Source organism: Geotrypetes seraphini, chromosome 5 (assembly GCF_902459505.1).
Source record: "Geotrypetes seraphini chromosome 5, aGeoSer1.1, whole genome shotgun sequence".
NCBI lineage: Eukaryota > Metazoa > Chordata > Amphibia > Gymnophiona > Dermophiidae > Geotrypetes > Geotrypetes seraphini.
Genome location: NC_047088.1, coordinates 228,781,552 through 228,802,857, shown reverse-complemented (window position 1 = coordinate 228,802,857; position 21,306 = coordinate 228,781,552). Strand labels below are relative to the sequence as shown.

The 21,306-nt window shown below is 41.6% G+C and overlaps 1 protein-coding gene across 1 annotated transcript in view; it reads left to right on the top strand.

The window, feature by feature from the left end:
* ARHGAP15 (Rho GTPase activating protein 15) overlaps positions 1-21,306 on the top strand; it is an 850,722-nt gene that overhangs the window by 781,484 nt on the left and 47,932 nt on the right. Inside the window, exon 13 of the mRNA XM_033947260.1 lies at positions 7,547-7,652. Within this exon, the coding sequence (XP_033803151.1) occupies positions 7,547-7,652 (106 nt within the window). The remainder of the gene's footprint in view (positions 1-7,546; positions 7,653-21,306) is intronic.

Genomic DNA, 21,306 nt, shown 5'->3' with positions numbered 1-21,306 from the left:
ATCTGAAGCTGTTCATCCACATTAGCAGAAAAGATACTGCCAGATACTCCTGCAAACATATCAAAAGTGACTTTGTGGCTCTGGGAGAGAAGGTAAAGCTGTCAAGTGCATAAGAGGTATTCTCATCCATCCTCTCTGTCGAGGGTAAAAGCCAGGTCTGAGAAGCAAGCATACTGGAGATGAATGCGTGGCTATATGGATGGTGTCGAGAGCGTTATGGCTTCCTGGACCATGGGATGATTTTCCAAAGGCTGCTGAGCAGGGATGGTATACATCTATCAAAGAAGGGAAGAAGTGTCTTCACCAGCAGGCTGGCTAATCTACTGAAGAGAGCTTTAAACTAGAAGTGATGGGGCAGGGTGATCAATAAGCCAGGGTGAGTATAAGCCCTCAGGTAAGTAAATAACTAAATACATCTGCATAGATGGGAAAAGAGGACAATGTTTGGAAAGCAGTATATACAAAGGCTCGAAATATGGGAAACAAGATTCTGGATCTATAAGCTGTGATGGAAGAAGATGTTGGATATAGTGGTAATCACAAAGACGTGGTTCGTGGAGAACCCCGGGCTATAACCTGTTCAGGAAAGAGATGGTAGGAAAAAGGGGGAAATAGCGTTATATGTTAAAGATCATATTAAAGCCACACATTTGCAGGATCTGCAGGGCAGGGAGAAGGTACTGTGGATCAATTTGGAAAGAGGGAATGGTAAATATATTTATATTGGTTTGATATACAGGCCTCCTTTACAGACAGAAGAAGTGAACTGAGATTTAACAGTAGACATTCAGAATATATCTAAAAAAAGGGGAAGTTTTACTAATAGGTGATTTTAACATGCCAAATGTCGATTGGGGAATCCCTATTGTTGGGTCTTCTAGAAGTAGGGAGATCATGGATTTTCTACAAGAAGAACTGTTCCAGCAGTTGGCAATGTAACCTACACAGGGTGGGGTCATACTGGACTTAGTGCTTACAAACGGGGAAAATGTTTCTGATGTTACAGTGGGTGATCATCTGGCATCCAGTGATCACTGCATGGTATGGTTTAATATTAAGACGGATATAGAGAAGGCTTATTCAAAAGTAAAGGTTCTAAACTTTAAAAAAACAACAACTTTGAACTGATGGGGGATTATATCAAGGAATTGTCTGGATGGGAACATCTGGAAGGAGTAGAAATGCAGTGGGCAAAACTGAAATAAGTTATTGTAAGAGCGACAAACCTTTTTGTGAGGAAAGTAAGAGGAAAAGAAGGACACTTTGGTTCTCAAAAGTAGTAGCTGAGAAGATAAGGAATAAGAGGTTAGCTTTCATAAACTACAAAACATTGCAAAAAAAGGAAGACAGGTAAAAATATCTAGAAAAGTTAAGAGAGGCTGGTCAAGTAGTCAGGAAAGCAAAGATACAAATGGAAGAAAAAATAGCTCACACAGTAAAAGGGGAAGACAAGACCTTTTTTTAAGATATATCAGTGATAGGAAGAAGTGTAAAAGTGGCATTGTGAGATTCAAAAGTGAAGGGGAGGAATATGTGGAAGCTGATAAAGAAAAGGCTGAATTGCTTAACAAATATTTCTGTTCTATGTTCATGGCTGAAGATCTGGGAGCAGGACTGCAGAAGACAAATGCAGAATATGATGGTAGAGTAGTAGACCCTGATCGGTTTTCAGAGGGTTGTGTTCGTGAGGAGTTAGCTAAATTAAAGGTAGACAAAGCGATGGGGCCGGATGGGGTACATTTGAGGGTGCTGAAAGAACTTAGAGAAGTTTTGGTGGTATGGAGGGTGTATACTGGATAGGAGGGAAGTTGGGAAGAGAAAGGGAGAGATGGTGAACCCTGGGATGGTGGGGAAGAAGGGAGGTAGATTCTGGATAAAAGGGTAGTTGAGAAGAGATGGTGGATCTGGGGATAGTAGGATCCATCGCTGCAGCTGCTCTCTTACTCTTAGGGCCACCGGCAGTGTGAATGAAATAAACACACTGCCTTCTGTGCCTGGAAGCTTTCTCTCTGCTACAGCTTCCTGTCCTTGCTTAGGCGCAAAGCAGTAGCAGAGGGAAAGCTTTGAGGCCGCCAAAGATAGCATTCTTAATTCACTCAACGCTGCTGGTGGCCCAAAGTATGCAAAAGTATCTGCCTAATTGGATCCCGTGGAGGATAGGGTTGCTGGGGGATTGTTGGGGGGAATTGGTCATTAGAGAAATGCTGGGCTGTGGGAATGGAGAAGAAAAGAAAGAAAGAGATGTCGTATCTCAAGGGGAAGGGGTGGACAGAGATGCCAGACCATGGTAGGAAGGAGGAGGAGGGAAGAAGAGGAGATACTAGAACACACGACGGGAGAAATGTTGGACTGTTGGAGGGAGAGGGAAGGAGAGAGAGATGCCAGACTAGGGAAGGGAAATAAGAGAAAGAAAGAGAGGTAGGTGAGAGGGGAAAGAGAAGGATAGGGAGATGCAAGACCACAGAGGGAGAGGAGGGGACGGAAGGATGGGAGAGAGATGCCATACTCTGGGAAGGAGAGGGGAAAGATGTCAGACCACCAGAGGAGGAGAGAAAGGGAAAATATGTTCCACCAGGATGGAGAAGAAGGAGAGAGAGAGGGAGGAGATGCTGTACAAGAATGGCAAGGGAAGAAAGATGCCACATGCCTTCTCAAACAAACGTGTGTTCAGTTATTTCTAAAATTAAGTACCAAAAACTCTCAAACAGAAATGTTAAGTTTGTTTGCAGAATTGTAGCATCATTAATACAAGTGCAAAGGAAGTGTGTTCCATATCGCTGGTTCCTGCAATATAGAAAATTGATAAGCTGTACATTTCTAGCCATACTTGGTATGTTTAGCCAAAGATCATCTGCCGATTACAAACGTCTAAGCCTAAGGGGTCTTTATACTTAGGATGCAGGGCTTTAATAGGATGTGCTGAGGTGTCCAGTAGTAATTTTGCACTCTGTGTGCACTCACCACATACTAAAAAAATATTTTTTTTTCATGGGAGGAGTTTGTGTTTGGGGTGAAGAGTGGGCATTTATACACTAACCAGCACATCAGTATTATTGACACGCTAACTGATTAGCATGTGTGCCCTTATCACCTACAAAGAAGGTGACAGTAAAGGCTCACTTGCTAGTCCTTTTTTTTTAATAGCCACATGCTAATGGGAACATTAGTGTATGACCATTAATGCTGGAAATCAGCCATTTTCTGGCTGCAGGAAGAAATGGCCATCGTGTGCAGGAATGACCCACCTACTGGCATGCTAAGGCCACTTTTCCCCAACACTTTTGTGAAAGGACCCTTAAGGGAGGTAGCCAATGACAAACAAGCATCATTATTCAATTCTTTGTAAATTAAAGAAATTGCTTCAAATTGCAATGCCAGCAGATTGAAAGTCAGTGGAGCCCTCATAACATTGGTCATATCTTCTATATCAGCTCATCACCTCACCTTGCCTTGCCACACTACTCTGGAGAGCAAGCTGTCCTATACCCATTAGGTGACTAGGGCATTTCCAGGTGTTAACAACTGATCAGTCCTCTTAGATTCACTAACTAATATTACCCTACATTTCCCCATTAGCATTTTGTATATAATGGAACCACCCCACCCCCAATCCTACCTATGGTTGGTATTGTATTTTATTGTTTATGTTTCTTCCAATTATTATTTAATTTAGAAAAAATATTTGCCATGTAACTAGTTCATTAATATTCTGTTAAAATAATAATCACACAAGTCACTTCAGATTTGCTAATGAATGAATATCTGTTTGTTTTCTAGTAAAAATTGTATCATGAGTAACAATATCTGTGTACAGTTGTAGGTCTCTATTGTGACTGATGGATCATATTGAGTGCTTGAACATTCAATAAACAACATAAGATACATAATGAATCCAATGCATCCATTTGGAACAATATCACTATTTTATTCATATGTTGAAAACAATGAGTCGTCAAATAAAGGGCTATGCTAGAAGCACAGCTACGAACTATGTTAATGTATAAGGAGAGCTGTCAAACTCTTCAATACACAGATTTTTTTGAATGCTGTTTATTTTTATTTTACACGATTTTCTTGGAAATGATCATGACTGTATTTTGAGCTGTTTTGCATTAATACATTAACATCAGATAAAATGGAATTATGAGTAGAAAGATGCAAGTCTGCTAAACAAGAAAGCCTGGGAGAGTTTTGCAACAATATCTAAGCAACAATGGGTTGATATTCAAAATGATTTATGTGACTAAGGGCTCTTTTTACGATGGGTGCGCTAGCTTTTTTAGTGCACGCACCGGATTAGCGCTAGCCAAAAAACTACCGCCTGCTCAAGAGGAGGCGGTAGCGGCTAGCGCACGTGGCATTTTAGCGCGTGCTATTCCGCGCGTTAAGGCCCTAACGCGCCTTCGTAAAAGTATCCCTAAATCAACGGTTTTAAAATCTCAGATTGCTCACTGTACAATATTTGGTCAGACGTCTTGATAGCCAGTGAAAAACTTATCTGGAGAAAAAAATGAGAACTGAGGTTGATGTATCATGGCAGTCAGCTGCAATAAACTACTCCAGTAAGTTCCTTTTCTTGTGATCCTGAATTATTGGCATTAATAATAATAATAATAACTTTATTCTTGTATACCGCATTACCATGGAAGTTCTATGCGGTTAACAGATGAAGAGACTGTACATTTACAGCGAAGTTACAATTTCGTTAATGTTACATTTACATTTTAGACGATACATATTCGGTCAAGTTACCTATACAATCTAGACAATAAGTATACGGTGAAGTTAATTTTGGCAGCTAGATTATATGTTCAGAGTAGTTACATTTGTTATAAGTTCGGTACAGCAGCGTTACAAATGGCGGTGTTACGTGAGGCGGTAAGTGTCTGGGGGGGAGAGGTCAGAAGAGAAGGGAGGAGGAGGGACGATAAATCAGAGGAATTTGTCAAAAAGGTAGGTTTTAGTTAACTTCCTGAAAGTTTGATAGGGGGGGGGAAATTGGAGATGAGAGTGGAGAGGCATTTGTTCCATTTGCCCGCTTGGAATGCTAGGGATCGGTCAAGGAATTTTTTGTAGAGGCAGCCCTTCAGGGAGGGAAAGGAGAACAGGTAGGTATTTCGAGTACAAGAGGGGCCAGTAAAAGATGTGTAAATACAAAACTCATTTTTTTTCCCTCCTGACTTACCTGCTTATAGCTTTCTGAGCCTATGTAATTCAGAGTGCAGCTCTTGGATTTTCAGATAGGAAACGAGAATCAAGTTTCCTTGGCTTGAAGTATACTGAGCCCCGAGGATGATTTTCCTTGTCAAAGGAAGTAGAGGACACAAATTGAGTGGGAGCTCATTGGCCCTTGGGAGACGTCTGTCTCCTGGATCAGTAGAGTTGAAACCAGAAAGCTTAGCTGGAGATTTAGTGAGAGGATTTGATGGACCGCTCTGTAATTTCTTCTGCTAGTTCTCAGAATTAATTGAGTTCATAGCCACTACCTCCAAAATATGAAAAAGCTCTAGTAAATATGTTTGTACTAAAGGCAATGAAGAGCACAGTGACTTGCCCGAAGTAGGTTTGGAACCCTGACTTCCCCAGCTTTCAGGCCATAGCTCTAACCAATGGTATACTTTCACAATGTTATAGATAAACAGGGTCATTTTCTCAGTGACAACAACTTTGCATAGCCTTGTGAGAGATTCAAGATTATACTCTTCCCTTCTTATTCGCAGGGGTTAAGTGCAAAGCTGGCCCACAAATAAGGAAAAATCGCAAATAACTTTAGGGCTGACTCTGATCCACCCCACCTCCCTCCTGCCTTCCAGACCTCTCCACTTATTTGTTAAATCCTGGTGATCCAGCAGTGGAGCAGGGCAGGAGCAATCTTCCTACGCTCCTTTCCCATGCAGAGCCACAAACAAAAATGGCTGCCTTGAGTTCACATGGTCTCGCAGGACTATAGCGGGAACTTACGGCAGCCACTTTTGTTTGCGGCTCTCCACAGGGCAGGAACGTAGATCACTCCTGCCCTGCTTCACCTCTAGACCACCAAGCTTTAAAAAGTAACTTGTGGAGAGGTCCAAGAGGTGGGGTGAGTCAGTGAGATAAAAACCGCAAATAATGAAAGTTGTGAGTGCCAAACCAATGAATATGGAGGGGAACCAGCAATTCCTTGCTCACTTTCTTTTCCTTATACATGCTGTGGCTGGGAATAATTTGAAGGCAGTAGACACAGATCCCTGGAGGAAGGAAGTTCCAGTCATCACTCCACATTAACAACTACTACCCACTGTTGTTTGAGTGGCTGGATGATAGACGAATGACTTTATAGTGGGTTGAAGCTAAGTAAGAATAATGATTTATAGAGAATGATGAAAACAGTATCTTTGCATTAAAAGAAGCTTTATACATTTTGCTAACATATTTTAACCATAGTGGGCCAAAATCAGTAAAAGGTGCCATTATGACCTGGGCTAAGATAATATTCTGTAAAGAGGGATCTGCACAGAACACGCTTTACAGAATGCTAGCTCCCTATGCCTTAAGCATCTTCCCCCAAATTCCGTATATGGCGCTATAAATTACGTGTGCAAATCGGTGTGCACAGCCAATTTGGGTGTGCAACTTAATTGCTTAACAAGACCAATCAGTACCAATAATGCTAATTGGCACTAATTAGAAGTTCCACGCACAACTTGATAGGCGCATTCGATAAAGTGGTAGACGTCACCTATAGTGCGCGGATCTCAAGAAAGGGCAGGGGAGGATCATGGGTTTTCCTAAAAGTGAGGTGCACAAATATAGGTGCGGTTATTTAGCCCTGGCTTTCCTTAGCCTAAATGAGTGCACCTAAATATTATGCCATATATAGCTGCTAAGTTTGATTCTATATATAGTAGGAGCCTTTTATAAAACCGCACTAAGGGCTCCTTTTACTAAAGTGTGCTAGCGGTTTTAGTGCACGCTATAATGCCACGCGCGCTAGACGCTAACGCCTCCATAGAGCTTGCGTTAGTATTTTTCATTTAGCATGTGGTTTGCGTGCACTAATCTTCAGCGCATGCTAAAAACGTTAGCGCACCTTAGTAAAAGGAGCCCTAAGTGCCATACTGATCAGTGATTTTTTTGGGGTGCCATATATAGAATGTGGCCCCTTGTACATAACCATGTGCTCATCACCTTACCTGGACGTATTGAAAAAAAAAGGTTTGATTATTCTTGCAAGACATCTAAGTGTTAAGCCTACCCAAATCCTACCCAAAACACTCTTCTTACATGCCCCCTTAACATATAGATGTCCTGGAGGGTGAATGTCCTGCAAGACATCTAAAAACATTGTTTTGAAAATCGGCACATGGATGTTTTGGCGATATAAACCATCCAGGTGCTGGTTTATATTGTTTTTGGACATCTGCATTTTTGAAAACGAGCCCCATTGCCTGTATTACATGGGGAGCAATGGAACCGCTCTGTTATTGCCTATGCAAGGGCGGTATATTAAATAAAGTTTAAACCATAAACTAAAATCTGAAGCTGTGCCACTTTCTTTGTTTCTCAGAAAAGCAAGACTATGATGTTCGCATTGAGGCCATAAAATGTCTTATAAAGAAGCTGCCAAAATCAAACCATGACACACTGAAAATCTTATTTGTGCATCTAAAAAAGTAAGTCATATGACTTTTCAGATTTTTTTTGTTTATTGGTTTGCAAAATAAAAAGAATCAAAGTATAACAGTTATAGTTTGGTTTTGTCTAAGATGATATACCTTTTCTTGAAGATGAAATAAGGAACTTGATTTATAGTTTTTTGATGCGAGGCGCTGGTAGCCCCTTTGTAATTTTAGGAGGCCTTACATTATCACTATTATGTTTTATTCATGTTCGATTTGTTATACTGTACGTGATTCTGTTTGTGTATGTCCTGTATTGTGCCCCGCCTTGGGAAAGGCGGGGTATAAATAAATAAATACAAATAATATGTAGAATACTTAATTGTGTGAAATGTGACTGAATGGTAATAGTGAAAAGTGAAGGGGGGCATAGTGAGAGAGAATAAGAAACTTACATAAAAAATGTCATGTGAAAAACGAATTATCTTTTCCATGGCGATTTTCAGACAGCTGTTTGATGTGCGCTGCACAAAACATTATCAGTTCCTTCCTTTCTCAGTGAGTATCCTCTTTTTTTTTTCTTTATTCATTTTTAAAACTTCAATTGTGCACAAGAGATGATGCATTTACATATAATATTAACATTACAGCACAATAAACTTAATATAATACAGACAAGAATTATTTTCCCCCACCCATTTCCAATTAACCAACACCTCATAAAAATACCTGTAAACAACCTCTTAACGAGTGCCAAAACATACCCCTCTCCCCCCTCCCCAGATGTGTATGTATTCCTCATGTATATAAATAAATCAATCCTTACAATATTTAGTTAATGGTTCCCAAACTTCCATAAATTTTTTATAATATCCCTTCTGAATTGGCATAAACTTTTCCATTTTGAAGACATAACATAGGTATTCCCACCAGAATAAATAATGTAATCTATCCCAATTTTTCCATTCTTTAAGATAAGCTGCATGGCAACCCCCATCATTATAAACAAAAGTTTGATTTTTTTACGGAAATTTGACTTTTTGCCCTCATAGATGTTCCAAATAAAATGGTATCATATGATAGTGCCACTGGATTCTCTAATAAATTTTTAACTTGATCCCAAATAGATCTCCAGAATTTTAGTATCAAGGGACAATAGTATAGTAAATGATCCAACGTCCCAACTTCCAGATGACAGTGCCAGCATCTATTAGACTTGGAACTATCTACTCTATATAAACAAATTGGGGTCCAAAATGCTCTATGTAATAAGAAAAACCATGTTTGTCTCATAGATGCAGACATTGTACATCTCATCCTCCAAGTGTGTTATATGTACTGCATCACATGGATTTATTTTTACCTGTGAAGTATTCCTGCAATTAAAAAATTTTGCCTCAAGAACTTTGTTTCAACAGTACTGTTTTGGTTTTAGTTTTCCCTTGGTGTTCTGTGGAACTTGTTGATGTTTCTTTTTCTTTTGGTCAATATATGTATATCATGCTGTTCAGTAATGAAAAGCATTTCAAAAATGTTCCTGGGTGAAACGGTGTGGTGGCCATGTTAGTCTACTTTCCAAGGTAATATATAGGGAGAAAAAAAAGGAAATAAGGTAATACCTTTTTTATTGGACTAACTCAATGCATTTTATGATGACCTTTTGAAGGGAATCCTTCTTCTTCAGATCAGAAATAAGGAAATGTTGACAAACGTCAGTATATAAAAGGAAAACATGAAAGCATTTCAGGAATAGTTTCACAGAAAGAGAGAGGGGTGGGTGGGTGAGCAGGAGACAGAGAGATAACAAAGCAGTTTTAAATGTCATTGTAGCGAGAAAGGAAGCCCGGATAGAAACATGGAAACATGATGGCAGACAAAGGTCAAATGGCCCATCTAGACTTTCAGAAGGCGTTCGACAAGGTCCCGCATGAACGACTGCTTTGAAAAATTGCGAGCCATGGAATTGAGGGTGAAATACTCACGTGGATTAAAAACTGGCTAGCAGATAGGAAACAGAGAGTGGGGGTAAATGGACAATACTCAGACTGGAAAAGCATCACGAGTGGAGTGCCACAGGGTTCAGTGCTTGGACCCGTTCTCTTCAACATATTTATAAATGACCTGGAAATTGGAACGACGAGCGAGGTGATTAAATTTACAGATGATACAAAATTATTCAGAGTAGTGAAGACACAGAACGATTGCAAAGACCTGCAACGTGACATAAACAAGCTTGAGAAATGGACTGCGACATGGCAAATTAGGTTTAATGTGGATAAGTGTAAGGTGATGCATGTCGGTAACAAGAATCTTATATACAAATACAGGATGTGCGGTGCAGTACTCGGAGAGACCCTCCAGGAAAGAGACTTCGGAGTACTGGTCAACAATTTGATGAAGCCGTCCACGCAATGTGCGGTGGCAGCGAAAAGGGCAAACAGAATGCTAGGAATGATTAATAAGGGGATCATGAACTGATTGGAAAACCTTATCATGCCGCTGTACCAGGCCATGATATGCCCCCCACTTGGAATACTGCGTCCAACACTGGTCACCGTACCTAAAAAAGGACACGGTACTACTCGAAAGGGTCCAGAAAAGAATGACTAAAATGGTGAAGGGGCTGGAGGAGTTGCCGTACAGTGAGAGATTAGAGAAACAGGGCCTCTTCTCCCTTGAAAAGAGGAGACTGAGAGGGTACATGATTGAAACGTTCAAGATAATGAAGGGAATAGACTTAGTAGACAGGTTGTTCACCCTCTCTAAGGTAGGGAGAATGAGAGGACACTCTCTAAAGTTGAAAGGGGATAGATTCAGTACAAACGTAAGGAAGTTCTTCTTCACTCAGAGTGGTGGAAAACTGGAATGCTCTTCTGGAGGCTATCTTAGGGGAACACACCCTCAAGGGATTCAAGACAAAGTTAGACAAGTTTCTGCTGAACCGGAACGTACGCAGGTAGGGCTAGTCTCAGTTAGGGTGCTGTTTTTTGACCAGAGGGTCACCGCCACCTGAAGAAGCCGCTTGATCGCGGCGAAACGGGTTCCCGTTGGACATGATACACGGGATACTACGGCAAATTTTATCTGCCGTTGCATGTTACATCAACTCTAAAAGATAAGTGCCAATATTAGGCTTTCTCTGATGTTACATTTTGCTTTTTGCACAGCCTGTTTGCACAAGTAGGCTAGGCTTGTACCAGCCACTTTAAAAAAATGCTACTGGCATAGTTTTGAGTGAGGCTTCTTTGCACAGTTCTAGAAAATTAAAAAATACAAAAATAATTTATTTCTATTTTAAATATAAATCTGCTATCTTTGGAGTGGTAGCATCCAATAAATATATGATTAGTGACGAATTAAGTCAAATATATATATAAAAAATAATGAAGGTTTTTTGATCAATGAAAGGTACCACATGCCACAATTCCCTTTTGGACAATATCACTATTATCCTGGGAGTGGTAACTCTGAGATCTTTTCCTTCATTTTGAATTACTACCATTGAATTAGATAGTTTTTTGTTTCAGTAGAGTAACCTTTTGCGGATCTAGTTTACAGCGGTTAATCTTTTCTCCTGTTTTTGTACTATAATTACTAAGGCACCCATAAGAATATAATGGGTGTCTTAGTATTTAGTGTACACTAAGGCCCTGATTCTCCAAAAGTGCGTCCCGATTTTAGGCAGCTGTAGGCGTTCTACAGCTGTCTAATCAGCCAATCAGGATGCACGTTTTTTTAAAAAAAATGCTCCCCAGGCAGGCCTGAAGGCGCCTCTGGGAGCCTAGGGAGACCCGCAAGACGCCTAAGCTCACCTAAGGGCCTTAGGCGGGCCTTAGGCGAACCTAGGTGGCCCTAAGCGTCTCCCTAGTAGAGGAAGAAACCTTAAAATGTAGGCCAGCAAAATGCTGGTCTACATTGTAAGTAGACGCAGCCGCTATACTTATCGCGGCAAGGGATCTCTCTGCCGCTATAAGTATAGCAGGCCGCGGCCTGTCCGATCGGATGCCCCCCCCTCCGACACTACCGACCGCCCCCCTGACACTACCAACCGCCCCACCCCCCGACATTACCGATCTCCCTCCCACCCCGACACTACCGATTGCTGGCAGGAGGGTATCCAATCCCTCTTGCCTGAAGACGCCCCCCCGCCCCCCCCCGGCGCTAACAACCTCCAAACTAACCTGTTCTTTAGGCCAGACGGTTCTTGCCCGTCCAGCCTGTAGCCCGCCTGGTCGAAATGAGGTGGGCTCGCCCCTTCCCGGCCCATCCCGCCGAAGCCTAAGGCCTGATTGGCCCAGGCTCTAGAAGCCTGGACCAATCAGGCCTTAGGTATAGCGGGTCCGCCCATCCCCACTAAGTCTAAGGTCTGATTGGCCAATCAGGCCTTAGATTAAGTGGGGATGGGCGGACCCGCTATGCCTAAGGCCTGATTGGTCCAGGCTTCTAGAGCCTGGGCCAATCAGGCCTTAAGCTTCGGCGGGATGGGCCGGGAAGGGGCGAGCCCGCCTCATTTCGACCAGGCGGGCTACATGCTGGACGGGCAAGAACCGTCTGGCCTGAAGAACAGGTTAGTTTGGAGGTTGTTAGCACCGGGGGGGGCGGGGGGGTGCATCTTCGGGCAGGAGGGATTGGACACCCTCCTGCCAGCAATCGGTAGTGTCGGGGTGGGAGGGAGATCGGTAATGTCGGGGGGGCGGTAGTGTCGGAGGGGGGGGCATCCGATCGGACAGGCCGCGGCCCGCTAGTGTAGGCCGATTCTGAATAGGACGCCTCTCCTGGGCGTCCTATACAGAATCAGGGCCTCGGTGTCTTGCGGGCCTCGCCTTCAATATAGGCGGCCTGCCTGGGGAGCATTTTTTTAAAAAAAAACGTGCATCCCGATTGGCTGATTAGACAGCTGTTGGACGCCTACAGCTGCCTAAACTCAGGACGCACTTTTGGAGAATCAGGGCCTAATTGTTAGCATGTGCTAATGCAAATAGTGCCCCTTGATGAATTCCCTCCTTAGGCTAGATTCACTAACCTGCCTCTCCGTGCCTGATCCGTGCCCGATCCGCGGCAGGCCGACCAATTCACCAAGGCTCAGCATGCAAATGGGGGTGATCGGAGTAATGTCCCCCACCGACCACATGGATCACTAGTGAGCAATCCTGACGCATTCGCAGATCATCTGCTTTTCTGTAGATGGTCTGTGCATGCTCTCTGGAGTAGCCCTGGGGGAGTGGGGGAAGCGAGTGCAATGAAGCTAGGACTGCATTTAGCCATGCTAGCATTGAGCAAAGGGGTTGCCATCACTCATTCAAAGTGCTTCTGATGCTTTAAATGGCAGAAAAGGAGAAAGGAACTCACAACAGACCTTGCACGGGCACTTAAGAAACTTGCAGGGATGCTGGGTTTTGCCACCCTGAATCTCCTGCTGTCTGCCGCCATTCCCTGCAGTGCAGCCCCACTTTTAACCAGCGGGTTAAAAGCACGGGCTCGCACTACGGGGAAGGGCGGCAGAGAGCAGGGTGGCCAGAGCAGGAGATTGGGGCAGGGAGCAGGATGGCCAGAGCAGTAGATCGGAGATCGGTGCAGAGAGCAGGGTGGCCAGAGCAGGAGATCAGAAATCGGGGCAGAGAGCAGGGTGGCCAGAGCAGGAGAATCAGGGCAGAGAGCAGGGATTTAGCACAAGCACTGGTTCTCACCAGTCGCTTGTTTTTTGATCAGCCAGCCAGTCGGTGTGTCAGAGGAAAGTTTAGTGAATTGCGTCCTTCCTGCTTTGCATGCTGTTTCCCCTCATTTGCATGCACGGATCGGGATCAGATCGGTACACAGGTTAGTGAATCGGGTCGGAGGGAAATCGGGTCGCAAAAGGCTTGCAAACCGATCGGTACACGATCCCTAAGTTCATTTACTAACACAGGTTAGTAATAGGGCCCCTAACTGCTTAATGTACTTTAACAAAATGTCCCCTGAATCTTTCCAGTCTAATGAAATAGTTTTAACATTAATTTAAAAAAAAAAATCTCATATACAAATGGTGAAGAGGCAATCTTTTTAAAATATATTTTGGTGTCATGGTTAATTGTTTTCTTCACTTCCAGAAAATAAATCTCTGAAGTTATCATAGACCATTAATAAACTCTTACATTTCCTTTTCTGTAAGAGAGGTTTTCAATATATGTCATGAAAATAATCTTGAGCACTTGTATCATGACCAAACTACATATTTTTTTTTTTTAGCGGCCCAATGCAAAATTGCTGTTGTGACAAGATATTGGCCATGTCTTCTGAAAATCTGTATCTCTTTACAAAGAAATACCAGTTGGAAAACTTAATGACAAAATTGTGAACTGGAATGCCTCCTTCTTCATCTGGAACACAAACCTGGCAATCAGATACAAAGAGCTAAATCATAGCAGGATGACCTATTTAAAGTCCTTTGCCAAAAGACAGTGTTTTTTTAACATTTCTTTTGGAGTTGTGTCTTTATGTCCGTGCCATCTGCAGATGTATTATTGTGTCACAATATGCTATAAAACTTTGCCTGAGTGATAGTGAGTTGTTTCTAAAAGAAAAAGCTTCAGTATTATGGGTGCCACACCCACACCTACTGATGTGGTCCAAGTTCTGTGTTTTTTTTTCCTATGGAGGCACCTAATTAAGAAGCCCTGACTCATTTACATGGATGCGTTTGATCTAAATTGCTTTTCAAACCGCGGCAAATTAGGAGCATCTGTGAATGTGAAATGTTTGTTCCTTGTCTAGTAGAACAGGGCCAGCTCTGGGCAGCACATGTTCAAGTGACAAAAATTAGTTTTTATAGAACATACTTCTGAGGCTCACTTTTCCACTAATAATTCATAGTGAGTTGAACCAGTATCTGTACCTTCACAATTATTTCAGGCTGTGCAAAATTATAGCACTCTTTTAGTTAAAAAAGAAAAAAAAAAGGGGGGGGGGGAGTCAGAAGACCACCTACTTGGTTTGCTGTCATTGATATAAAAGGCCCCAAAAGCTGCCACTGGTAAATATGCAAATCTGGAGGGCCCAGCAAGAACTGTCTTATGTGCAGTATCTCTGCAAAGCACTCAAAAATTCAGGAGCTACAGAAGTAAGGAAAGCATGTTATGGATGGCTTCATCTCTGCCAGGTTAAAGCCATTTTAACATGACGCATTTCTCTCAGTCTGCTTGTTAACTATCAATTCAGCATCATTTAAATCTATGAAGGGACCAACTTCTATGAAGGGGGCTGTCAACTTTATGACAATTTATCATATAAACTGCGTAGCCATTTCTGATACATATCAAAGTATTCCAAAAAGCATAGGTTAAAAGAAGTTATCACTACATTTCAGATAAGCACTGACAGTTGAGGAAATTGTGTGGAAAAATAGCTTTTATCCTTGTTGGGAGGGGGGTTTCCCCCCTCTCGCATAGCCTGTCCGTAATGAGTAAGGCGCACGTGTGTGGCAAAATACTGAGTGAAAGCAGTAGTGCAGTATCTTGCTGCATACGTTTTTTATTTCCACATTATAAATGGTTGTACTTCAGATTTATAATAGAAAATATTTTAATGGAAAAAATTAGGAAGCCTTAGTTTTCAGAGCTGAAAATTTACTATAATCTGCTAGAGACAGAAGTATTCAAAACACAATTGCATATAGCTTGTGGCCTTTAAAAACAGAGTTTTTAAATATTTAGAGGTACCCTGTTATACAATTATTTTCCACATGAGTAGTTAGGGGGTGGTGATAGATTCAAAATTAATTCTAGAGTAGCCTGATTGCAAGTCCTCCAGGAACATAGAACTACCTATTACATTACATTAGTGATTTTTATTCCGCCATTATCTTGCGGTTCAAAGCGGATTACAGAAGAGGATTTCAGAATTACATAAGAGAATTTCTGGACATGTCCAGAGGTGTTACAGAGTAGAGCGGGTTGCTTCAGAGGATTGAAATGTACCCGGATGTAACTCAACTTGCTGTTCTCGTACAACTGAAAAAGACAGACATGAAAGGTATTAATATAGAACCAAATATTTTCCAGAGAAAAGAAAATGGTAAAACTAGAGGGCATAATTTGAGGTTGGGGGGAGGAAGACTCAGGAGCAATGTTAGGAAATTCATTTTCACAGAGAGGATGGTAGATGCCTGGAATGCCCTTCCGAGGGAACTGGTGGTGAGGAAAACGGTGATGGACTTCAAAAAAGCATGGGATAATCATAGAGGATCTCTAACTAGAAAACAAAGAATGTAAATTAAAGAGCTAAGGATGGTACTGGACAGACTTGCATGGTCTGTTTCCCATATGTGATGATTTAGTGTAGGATTGGGCTGGGGAAGGCATCAATGGGAACTCCATTAATTTGAAACATGAGGATGTTACCGGCCAGACTTTATGGATGCAAAACCGGATGGTTGGATGCAAAACAGGATGGTTGGATAGGCTGGAGTGAGTTTGGATGGCAACTTCAGCATTTGGAACCTAGGACAATAGCAGGTGGACTTTACAGTCTATGACCCAGAAATATCAAAGAAGAGACAAGTTAATTTAATCATGTATTTTTTTTAAACTTTATTTAGTTTTCAAATCCAACAAAAAGTGCAATATAATATACATACAAAACACAATAATCAAATAAGCACTTATAATCAATCAGTATTAATGCAAAAATAAAATTATGTATTTTAATGGGTATAAGTAATGGGCAGGCTGGATGGACTGTTCAGGTCTTTATCTGCCGTCATTTACTATGTTACTAAATACAAGTTCTCTGCATGATAAAGAGTGGAAGTTATCAATATAGTCTACTATTAAGATATATTATTACACGGTTAATCTGGGTTATTAGTAATTAGGTCTCATTGCATAAAATAGAACCTGTGGAAAAATAACCCATCTTAACAATAGCTCACCATGATAATGTCCCCATTAAATCTCTACAGTGGTTAGGACTAAATTTTATAAATTAATGCTAAGCACCATTCAGTAAATAGCACTCAACATTGGACACCATTTATAGAATAGCGTTTAGCACAGGGATCCACGCCCAATTTTAAGTGCAAGGATTTAAACTAACTGAGCCCTGGTGTAAATCCCTTTGCCTACATTAGGCATGGATCAAGTTTCAAGTTTATTTTAAATTTGATGTCTGCTTATCAAATACCTAAGCAGTGTACAAAAGGTAAAATTGCAAATAAATATAGGGTAGCAAGTACGAGACTCACAGACGGATGTAAATTATCATACATTTGGTTGAGGAGGAAATACAGTAATTGATAGGATAGAAAACCAAAAAGTGTAAATACAATAGGGAGGAAATGATTTTTTTTTTTTGTAAATCTTTATTAGTTTTCAATTATTAACAGTGCAATACAGTGAATTTAAACATAAACGAATCAAACAAAAGCACTTTAAATATACAAATATTTCAACAATAAACATTTTCACACACACCCTCCTCCCCGTAACTAATGAAAATAAAACCACATGTATAATTTCAATAAAACAGATATAATGAATAATAATTATAATGTTTTCCCACCTCCCTCCCTCCCACCCTGGATGTGTAAGGAGGACAGATAAAAAGGGAATGGTTTCTTCATCTGCGGTGAAAATTGTCTTTAAATAAAAAAGTTTTCAGGTTAGATTTAAATCTATCTAAAAAGGATTGTTCATGAAGGAACGATAACAGTGAGTTCCATGATGAAGGGGCAGTTACAGAGAGGATTGATTTGCGCGTGGTATCATAAACAATTCGAAGGAGTGAAGGTATGGCTAAGAGATTTTGGTTACTTGATCACAATGATCTAGGTAAATTATAGGGAATGATTAATCTATCAATGAATCCTGAGAAGTGGAAGATTCTTGATTTAAAGGTTAGAAGCAATATTTTGTAGGTTATTCTGTATCCCCCAAATTCTGTAACACTGTGGACAAATACTAAAAATACGGATGCAATAGCTGTAGATTATGGAAACAAGACAGAAAGAAGATTGACTCATTCGAGCTTTGGTTATGGAGAAGGATTTTATGCATGCCGTGGATTGCCAGAAGAACTAACGAATTGATTCTGGAAGAGATCAAACCGTCTATGTCACTCGAAGCCCAAATGATGGAGTTACCACTGTCTTATTTTAGTCACTGTCAGAAGGGGAAGATCATTGGAGAAGTTAGCGCAAAACTGATCTCTCTTTAGATTAGATTACATTACATTACTGATTTCTATTCCGCCTCAACATGAAAGGCTGCTTAGGAAGCTGTGGAACCACGGGGTGGGAGGGGATGTGCACAGATGGATCAAGCACTGGTTGTCGGGTAGACTGCAGAGGGTCGGAGTAAAGGGACAATATTCTGACTGGCGGGGAGTCACGAGCGGTGTGCCACAGGGATCGGTGCTGGGGCCGTTACTCTTCAACATATTTATCAATGACCTGGAAAAGGAGGCAAAGTGCGAGGTTATAAAATTTGCTGACGATACCAAACTGTGCGGCAGAGTTAGATCCAGGGAGGAGTGTGAGGACCTGCAAAGGGACCTGGACAAGCTGGAAGACTGGGCAAACAAATGGCAAATGCGCTTTAACGTGGAAAAATGCAAGGTCATGCATATAGGGAAAAAGAACCCGTTGTTCAACTACAAATTGGGGGGGGGCATTGCTGGGAGACAGCAGTCTAGAGAGAGACTTGGGTGTGCTGGTGGATGCATCACTGAAGCCATCTGCGCAGTGCGCAGCAGCCTTGAAAAAAGGCAACAGGATGCTGGGCATCATAAAGAGGGGCATAACAACCAGGACACAGGAAGTCATCATGCCATTGTATCGAGTGATGGTGCGTCCACATCTGGAATACTGCGTTCAATATTGGTCGCCGTACCTCAAGAAGGACATGGCGGTACTTGAGAGAGTCCAAACGAGAGCAACGAAACTGGTAAGAGGGCTGGAACACTGCCCATACGCCGAGAGGTTGGATAGGCTGGGGCTCTTCTCTCTGGAAAAAAGGAGGCTCAGGGGAGATATGATAGAGACCTTCAGGATCATGAGGGGCATAGAGAGGGTGGATAGGGACAGATTCTTCAGGCTGAAGGGGACAACAGGTACGAGGGGGCATTCGGAGAAACTGAAGGGAGATAGGTTCAAAACAAATGCAAGGAAGTTTTTTTTCACCCAAAGGGTCGTGGACACCTGGAATGCGCTACCGGAGGAAGTGATCAGGCAGAGTACGGTACAGGGATTCAAACAGGGATTGGACGGATTCCTGAGGGATAAAGGGATCGTGGGATACTGAGAGAGGTGCTGGGATGTAACACAGGTATAGAAAGCTAACCAGGTAATAAGTATAGAAACCCAACCAGGTCGTGCATGTGCAAGACCAGAGGGTTAGGACTTTGATGGGAAGATAAGACTCAATGGGAAACCAAGGTGGCAAAGGGGCCCCTTCTGGTGATTCAGACAGGTCGTGACCTGTTTGGGCCGTCGCGGGAGCGGACTGCTGGGCAGGATGGACCTATGGTCTGACCCGGCGGAGGCACTGCTTATGTTCTTATGTTCTTGCAGTTCTGGGCGGATTACAAAAGAGACATCTGGACATTAATCAAGTCGCTAGGACTCGAGCACGAATCTATGGCACCTAACACACACACAAGAATTGGATTCATAGTTCTATATATAGCGGGTCTGTATGAGGCATTTTTAAGGGACTGACATAATTCAAATGTATTCCACACCTGTGCTCAGTGAGACCTGGATGTAGGTGTTGCAAACAAAGCATTAATGCAGTGCTTTATCCACATTGCGCTGGCAATAAGTAGAACCATAAAAGAAGATCTTTTCTTGAGTATTCTTTTTTTATGGCCATATTCTATGATGGTATGGAGCCAGTATTCTTTCTATTTTCTATGCAGCCTGGATTCAATAAACAGTTTCGTTTGCACATTTTGAAATGTGGCCAAGGAAACAGATTTTTTTTTTTTTTATTATACCTTAATGTCTGAATATAAGAAGATCTGGAGCTTATTTTCCTTGCCCTCATTCAAAATGTTAATAAAACCATAATTTGATACAGAAATCATATATTTGACAATTCTGAACCTATATGCTATGTGAAACAGCAACTAGATCTGACTGAAAGTGAAATTACTTATATATATTGTTCATTCTTTGATGCCAATGCCACATTTACATATAAGTCACATAATTAGTGTCAAATGTAACACTAGAGGAACATCTCAAGAGTATTCTAGAAAAAAGATGTTAACCATGTACAGGAAGGTACACACATTACAGAAAGGTTTGGAAAGGTGGGTAATTACATAGAAACATAGAAATGTGACAGCAGATAAAGACCAAATGGCCCTCTAGTCTGCCCATCCGCAGTAACCATTATCTCTTTCTCTCTCTGAGAGATTCCACGTGCCTTTCCCAGTCTCTGTTTCCACCACCTCCTCCGGGAGACTGTTCCACACATCTACCACCCTTTCTGTAAAAAAGTATTTCCTCAGATTACTCCGGAGCCTATCACCTCTTAACTTTATCCTATGTCTCTCATTACAGAGTTTCCTTTCAAATGAAAGAGACTCGATTCATGCACATTTATATTATGTAGGTATTTAAATGACTCTATCATATCTCCCCTCTCCCACCTTTCCTCCAAAGTATACAGATTGATATCTTTATGTCTGTCCCCATATGCCTTATCACGAAGACTACACACCATTTTAGTAGCCTTCCTCTGGACCAACACCATCAATACATCCTTTTTCCTACTAGCCATACCTCTCCCTATGCAACCTAGCATCCTTCTAGCTTTCGCCGTCAACCTTTCTACCTGTTGGCCATCTTAAGATCATCACATACAATCACACCTAAGTCCTGCTCTTCCGTCATGCACATAAGTTCTTCACCCCCTAAACTGTACCGTTTCTCTCTGGTTTTTGCAGCCCAAATGCATGACCTTCCATTTCTTAGCATTAAATTTTAGCTGCCAAATTTCAGACCATTCTTCAAGCTTCGCCACGTCTTTCTTCATGTTATTCATACCATGTGTCTACTCTATTGCAGATGTTGGTATCACAACAAACAGGCAAATCTTACCTGACAGCTCTTCAGGAATATCATTTATAAAAATATTAAAAAGAACAGACCCAAGAACAGAACCTTGAGAACACCACTGGTAACATCCCTTTCCTCAGAGCGATCTCCATTGATCACTACCCTCTGTCACCTTCCACTCAACCAGTTCCTGACCCAGCCCGTCACTTTTGGGACCCATCCCAAGGGCACTCAGGTTATTTATTAAATGTCTGTGTGGAACACTGTCAAAGGTTTTGCTAAAATCTAAATATACCACTTCTAGCACACATCCTCTATCCAATTCTCTGGTCACCCATTCAAAGAAATTGATCAGTTTATAAATAGAGCTGCCCTTTTAATAAAATGTACTAAATATTTGCAGCTACTAGCAGATAACCTATGCAATTAACCCAGTGATGATACACTTAGAGGCATAATGTCCTTATACTAATGCACGCTAATGATTAGCATGTGCTAAATGCCATGCTGCCCATAGGAATACAATGGGCTTTATAGCATTTAGTGCATGCTAAATCTGCTAGCACACCTTAAAAAAAGGACCTCTATTTACCACTAACTCATGCTATATTAGATAGGGTTTCACTTTAAACAATGAGACACAGTTACTAATAACTCGGGTTAACAGTAAAG